At 46.6% G+C, this 7,613-nt stretch overlaps 1 protein-coding gene across 1 annotated transcript; it reads right to left on the bottom strand.

Moving 5' to 3' along the window:
* Nucleotides 1-6,992: 6,992 nt before the first annotated feature.
* LOC118571368 (transmembrane protein 258-like) lies at nucleotides 6,993-7,241 on the bottom strand. The gene has a single exon (XM_036170308.1). The coding sequence runs from the start codon at nucleotides 7,230-7,232 to the stop codon at nucleotides 6,993-6,995; it is 240 nt and encodes a 79-aa protein (XP_036026201.1). The 5' UTR covers nucleotides 7,233-7,241.
* Nucleotides 7,242-7,613: the final 372 nt, after the last annotated feature.

The raw sequence follows: 7,613 nt of genomic DNA, 5'->3' as shown, positions 1-7,613 counted from the left end.
CCCCAACCCCTGCACTGTGGGAGGTAGAGACAGCAGTGATGCTGGGCACTAGCCTTGCGCCAGGTCCAGTGAGGTGTCCTGTCTCAAGGGCATAAAGCAGAGAGTGACAGAGCAAAAGGCCTCAAGTCTTCCTTTGACCCCTACTCAGAAACACACAGGCACACACATGGCATACCCCACACACCTACACCTAAATTCTAGTGCATGCACCACATACCCAAACACACAACATACAGGTACACACACACACACACACACACACACACACACACACACACACACACACACACACACCACATGAAACCAGACAAACAAGCAAAAAAAAAAAAATCCCTAACTTTGTTTCCTTTCAAGGCTGCATCTGTGGCACACACATACTAACTCCTGGTTACCCATTCACCTGCTGGTGGCACCTGAGTGACCTCTGTCTTTTGACAATGGGTGAGTGGTGTGCAATGGACGGGGTCCCAAAGCATCTCTGTTGGTCCTGTCCTCGGGTCTCTTGGGTTTATAGTCAGAGTGAAATGCTATCTGTTTTTATCTATCTCCCCACCCTGGCTGCTCATACTGAGCCAGAAAATGAACTCCGGTCCTGAACATAGGCAGAGGTGTGGATATTCTAGGGCAAGGTCACCTTAGCCAGCCCTCTTGGAGTGCCCGTGAGTCCTTCACTTTTTCAGAGCTCTAGATTCAACTGTCTGTTCGCTTGCACATAGCCAGGCCCCAGAGGGCCATGTAGGAAGATAGGATGTCTTCAGGGACTCCTCCTGGGAAGGGCAGAAAAAGACAAACACCTTTGCTCCTGGGGGCAGGGGTTCTTGGGGAGCCAGGAGAGAGGAAACAGGGTTTGAGCTTTGCCTGGGGGCCAGGGGCTGCACCTGTTTCTTTGGTGGTCAGGAATATCATTCCCTGTCGTGTTGGGGTGCTTGCCCTGCATGGGGACCTCACTGACTTATGGGGGGGGGGAGGTAGCTGGTTGATCTATCTTAGTTATCTATCTAACTATCTTAGTTCTGGTTCTGCAAGACAGTCCCAAGAAAAAGATGTTGTCTGTCCCTGTCATCACTTCAGAGGGATGCTCTAGTTCCCAGGAGAGGATTGCTTCTGCCCCAGGGTTCAGCCTCTGCATCGAAGATGATTACCCTCCTTTGTGGGGATCATCTTGCCCAGGGAGGTAGTTTAAGTCCCTGTCACAAAGGTATTTATTGGCCAGCCCTGCTATCCTGGAATCCAAGGTAACTTCAAGAGAGAGTAGTTCAAGAGGAAAACAAGCCAGAGTTGGGCCTGTGACCAGTACCCTCCTTCAGGTGGAAACACCAGCTCTGCAGATAACAGAACATCTGGATGAGGGTGGAGAGAGGATCACTGTGTACAGTTCAGGATGGAAAGCCTGGTGAGGAAGATAAAGAGTGTCCTACCTAACCTTTCCCAGGACTCTTTGCAGCTTGGTTATAACCAACACATTTAAGTCAAAGAAGTTCATCAACTGTAGACCTCAACTACAAGGCAGATAGATCGCAGAGCAAATGTACACTCTCCAATGACTGTAACTTATATACCCTAGAATTAGTGTATTTTGAAAGACTTGGATAATTTTTTTAAGATTTATTTATTATGTATACAGTATTCAGTCTGCATATATGCCTGCACACCAGATGATATCATTACATATGGTTGTGAGCCACCATGTGGATGCTGGGAATTGAACTCAGGACCTCTGGAAGAGCAACCAGTGCTCTTAACCTCTAAGCCATCTCTCCAGCCCCCGACTTGGATAATTTAATAGAGGGGAATCTTAAAAATACATACACATCATGACATGAAGTTAAGTCTGTCTTTTGTAGTGTTGTTGTTGTTCAAGACAGTTCAAGATGTGCATGCCTACCTGCCTGCCTGCCTGCCTGTGAGGGGTGGGCCATGCACATACATGTGGGGGACCAGTGATTGACATCAAGTGTCCTCCTCAATCATTCCCCACCTTTGTTGGAGTCAGTCTCTCAATAAACCTGACCTTGCCAATTCAGCTAATCTGGCTGGCCAGCAAGTCCTGGACATCCTCCTGTCTTGACCTCCCCAGTGCTAGCATTATAGGCATGTGCTACACAGGCATGTACACAGGTGTGTACTGCACCCGGCTTTTTTACATGGGTTCTAGAGAATTGAACTCAGGTCACTGAGCCACCTCCCCAGCCCCAGAGATGTATTTTTATCTCACACCTTTTCTTCTCCCCAATCCTAGACAGTCTCTTCTTATCCCATTTGACCACAGACCTGACCTTTCCCCTCTCCAGAAACCTTTGAGCCTGGCTTCTGAGAATGTGTGTGTCTCCCTGGCTGGTGCCATACAGGAGACACTCTTCAGGTCCTGTTGTTGGTTAGACTTGTTTTGATGAATCTGAGACGTTATCAGAGTGACAGCTTATGGGTCATGAGTCAGCTGGCTCTGGCCCCTCTGCACAGCTGGGGTCATGGAAGTTCCTAATGTAAATACAGCAAATGCCCTGACAGACACTTGGAGACAAGAGGCGGCGAGGTGTGGATGATATTCCAAATAATACAGAAGCATTTGGAGACCCAGCTTGGGATATTTTAGAGGAACTGAAGATTGTCACCAGCCCAATGGCCACAGGAAGGCAGATGGCTTAGGAATAAAGCCTGAGCATTTCACTGCCCCACCCAGCAAGCTGTCAGCCCAAGAAGTACCCAATAATGGCCAATGGCTCTCAACTTTTCCTTCCTTAATGAGGGATGGAAGATACTCAAAATATGTCTAAAGACAATTCTTTCTCTACCGCTCTTGACTGACTCACTTTGTAAGTTCAGGAACAGGGCCGGCTGCCTGCCACGGCAGCGCTAGGATTCCATCCTGTAATCACCCTTATTTTTAGTTATGGGGACAAGAGAGTTGAATTACTACGCTATCGTCCCTTTGGGCTGAAATCCATCCACTCCTAAGAATCTTGATGGAAAAGTTAGGCTTGTTTTTACTTGCCAGGGCTTCTCTTCTTGGGGAAATAGGTTTGCTCCGAAAATCTACAATCTTAATAATCTTGTTATCCCCCCCTCTTTGGCTTCATCTTTCCCATCATCATCATCACTCCCAGATCAGTTCAGTCCCCCCACCTGCACACCTACTACCTAGGGAATGCTGCTTTTAAAAGTCATCTTTCCTTTAATAGCTAAGTGTATAGCAGAACAGGGAGGAGACGCCGGGGGAGGTGGGGGTATGACGCCCGTCATGGAATTTGGAGAGCAAGCTGGCATTCGGGAATTCAGAAGTCAGCAAAGGGGGCGGTCCTCTGTTTTCGGAGACCTGTCAGCCCTCCACTGACTATCCGAGGACACCCTCTGATCTGCCTGCCGTCTTGCGGTCTTCCGGTAGTAGTTCTGACCTTTCCAGCGGGGCGTGTTACGGTGGCAAGCTTCCCATTGGCTCACGGAGCCTCGTGTGGAATCAGATGAGCTTAGCCTACTTTGCCTAACCGGGGCCAGCAGGAGCTAACTTAGACTCTGCACATCCCTTGCTATCCGCTCGAAGAAGCTCATCGGACTGCCCAGTGATGTTAATTGAGCAATTACTTATCATCAATTGCGGGAGCAATTCTCAAGGTCTTTATGGTCTTAGAATGCCTCCTCTCCCTCTCACCCACCCCATCTTGCTTCTTCTTTGTCAGCGTGTGATAATCATTCCTTGATTTTATTTTTGAGACACTGTCTCATGTGGGCCTCAATGGTACTATGTAGCTGAGGATGACCTTGAACCTCTGCTCCTCCTGCCTCCAGCTCATGAGTGGTGGAATGCACTACCTGTCTACGCAAGGGTGGGGATGGGATTCGTGGCTCTGTGCATCCTGGGTAAGCATCCACCGACTGAGCCGGGTCTCCAGCCCGCATACCTTGAGTTTTAATCATCCCTCTCATCTGAATGGGCAGCGCCGCACTTTTGAACTCATCTTAAAGAGGACTTTAGGGATAGGTGGTCAGGCCGGAAGGGAGCAAGCTATGGCGCTGTCCTGAGAACCATGTGCATGCGAACCTTTCCAAGGCAAAGTGAGCCACACACATAGTGACTCTGACCCCTTTCCCGTGAGCGCACAGAAGACAGAGCCCTAGAGCAGCTTCAGTATGGGAGAATAAGGGACTCCTGGCTCTTGGGATGAGCCACCTGAACGAAGTTTCTGCAGAAGCTGGCAAGCCTGCCTACTCCCACTCTGTGTCTCCTCTTTAGATCAGCACTTCCCAAAAAAAAGTTTTAATCACAGGATCTTCCCTTGAAGGCAAAGGTAGGCAGAATTCCACAGTTTGGAGCTGAGTGGTTGGAGATGAGGGATATGGAGGTGTGAGGAATGGTTTTTCTCCTCCATCTCCTCTTCCCTCATCCCATGTCCCCCGCAGGCTCTCTGTCAATATCCCTATAACTGCCCCCTGGACTGGACCACTTCCTTTGATCGGAAGGACCCTGTCCTTCCCCACCCCACATCCCCTTTCCCAACCACAGAGTAAGACAGATGTTCCCAAGCAGAGAGCTGAAATTCAATCAGAGGCATTCCATCGGCTGTTTACTTGGTGTCTCATGCCTCACAGGTTCCAGGGTGCCCTCTGGCTGAATCCTGCCTCTGCCAGGCCAGCAGGCAGTACCAGGAAGCAGGGCTGACATTGGGTGGGAGCGGGCACGTGGGATCTGAATCCTGCTTGAGGATTCCCAAGTGGCTCCCTCTTGCAGACAGATTCCTGGTTCTGTGGCTTGGGGTTTCCTCATGCTTCTCACACTTTCTGCACTAAGGATGCATTGGAGAAGCATCTCCGAGTTCATAATGGGGGGTTGGGAGATGAAGGGAGATATGGAAATATTGATGGCCAAAAAATCCCACTTCCGTCAAAGTCTTGGGCAGCAGTTAGCAAGCGCCCAATAGAGTTGCTAACAGATGCTGTGTTGTTGGATATTTGTACGCTGTGTGATGTATTTGTTGTGTTTAATGTAATAAAAAGTTGAACAGCCAATAGCTAGACAGGAGGTATAGGCAGGACTTCCAGGGACAGAGAGGACTCTGGGGAAAAGAAAGGTGCAAGATGAAGGAGAAGTGACGTCACGTGACAGAACGTGAATTAATATAGATGGGTTACTTTAAGTTATAAGAGCTAATTAAGACAAGCATAAGCTGAAGGCCAAGCCTTCATAATTAATAAGTCTCCGTGTCTTATTTGGGAGCTGGCTGGTAGGAAAGAAAAAGATTTATTACATATGCCATCCAAATGTGAAGTCTCAAATATCTACATAGGAGCCTCTTGGGTAGGCTCAGCATACAGAAGCGTGGCTGTTTGTTTGCTTGTTTGTTTGTTTGTTTGTTGAGACAGGGTTTCTCTGTGTAGCCCTGGCTGTCTTGGAATTCACTCTGTAGACCAAGCTGGCCTTGAACTCACAGAGATGAGGCGCAGCTCTTTTCAGAGGTCCTGATGTACAGCAAAGCACTTGAGCAGCTGGCATGCTGGGTAAAAATGCCTGCTGCATCACGAACACGGTAGCCTCCCAGATCTACCATGTAAATGCACCAGCTATAGGCCAGGCTCTCCGGGAACCGAGTGGGACAGTGCCAGCCACAGAGCCACACAGCAGCTGTTGTGGCTGTTTATGGTTCGTCTTGCGGTCAGAGAAGGCTGCAAGCATGCAGTAACGTGGTCCAGACAGAAAAACACCTTTAAGCAGATACAGTAAAAAATGGATATAGACAGTCACAGAAAAAAAAATAGTTTAAAATAATGAGGTCTTTACAGAGAGAGTAAAGTTATATTTTTTTTAAAAAGTCATGTAACAATAGGATATACACAGGGTGTTAGGATCCTGTATCCTTTGTTGACTTTGAATTTTTTAAAATGCTAATGTGCAAAAACAAACAAACAAACAAACAAAAACGCTGCTTAATTAAACCAGCCTATATACTTTAGAAATGTCTTGGCTTCAAAATGGAAGTCAGGAAATGTGTTGTGTTGTTTCCACAGTAAACAAAAGTTATGGTTCTCTTCAAAATTAATAAAGATCAGACTTGATCAGGGGAGACCTCCTGAGGATCTTGGCTGCAAACATAAGGGGGAAAGCCAAGAAAGACTACAGGACAGGTGATATATATTCGGATCCTTCAACATGGGAACAGCTCTGAGACTGGATGAGACATGATAAATCTTGTTGGCTACAAAGTCCTCATGACTTATGATTACATGCCATCCTTTCATATAACATGGATGGAGATTTATGTTATGGTTTGGTTATATAGTCCAAATGGACTTACAAAGTTGACAGGTGCCTTTTACCTGCTCAAGCATGGAACAAAAAAAAAAATTATCTTTAGCTGACTGTGCACACGACAACACATTCCATGTTTGTGTTAATGCAGATATATAGAGAGATAGAGAGATAGAGAGAGATAGACATGTTTCCTTTAAAAGTTTGTGTGTTCAGAAAAAAAAAAAAAAAAAGACCAAACATCAGTGAAGACAAGTAGCCCAGGTGATTCATTCTCTCAGAATGCCTCTGTTGCAGTTTCCTCAAAATTCTGCATCCAGAACAACTTCAAAGCTGCTGGCTGAGATGACCCAGCCTCAGAGACTACTCCAACGAGGATTCTAGATAAGCTCTGTACTTTCCCATCACACAGATACCGGACAACAAGGGGTAAAGTTAGCTCTCCCAGGACTTGATCCAATTTTCTCAGGGTCTCCTAAAGATGCCATTGCCCCCAGACAACAGGAAGCAGTCTAAAGAACATGATGCCCACATTCCCAAAATGTAGGGTGGGTGGTTTTGATCATTCAGTAGATTATAAATGTTTGTCATCATTTAGGGAGGTTGGTTGCAAGTTGTTGTTGTTGTTGTTGTGTTGTTGTTTTGTCACACATCTGTCTTTATTGTAAACAGCAGGTGGGACACTTGTAGCAATGGTAAAAGATTAATTTACAAAAGCAGGGACTTGGTGAAGCTGCCTGGTACCCTTGGGGACTCATACATAGATGCCAACCCAGAGCAGTAGGAAGAGGACTCCAAAACCTATGAAGAGTGAGGCCACCAAGGAGATGAAGAGCTCTTTGTAAATATCACGTGTGTACTTGGTGGAGTTGACCTCGTAGACGAAGAACCAGGCGGTGAAGAACATGCCGATGGCCAGAAGTACCACAGTCAGGTGTGGGAAGACAGCCGGGTTGACTGGGCTGGTGTACCTACTCATGGCCTCGAGCTCCATTTTGCCCTGCACAGGATAAACCACCGGTCCACCACCACCGGAAGAGGTTGCAAGTTGTTACTGGTCATGGTCAGGGAAAAAAACAAAAAAACAAAGCAGGTTGTATTCCAGGATCTCTTTCTGAAAAGGAAAAGATACAGGAATGATAGGATTAAAGGGTAGATTATTGAATCTACCTTTAAACTAAAAAGCAACTATTAATCTCAAGTATTTTACATTGGTATTGATCTTTGCATATTGATACAAAATTAAGGTTATTTTTGTTATAACATACTGTATATACATTTCTACTCTTGTTTAAAGTATTGTACCAAAGCAGCTCATTTAAAAATCCAATGTATGGGGGCTGGAGAGATGGCTCAGGGGTTGATGGCACTGGCT

Source organism: Onychomys torridus, chromosome 21 (assembly GCF_903995425.1).
Source record: "Onychomys torridus chromosome 21, mOncTor1.1, whole genome shotgun sequence".
In the NCBI taxonomy this organism is placed as follows: Eukaryota; Metazoa; Chordata; class Mammalia; order Rodentia; family Cricetidae; genus Onychomys; species Onychomys torridus.
This window is presented reverse-complemented; position numbering and strand designations above follow the sequence as displayed.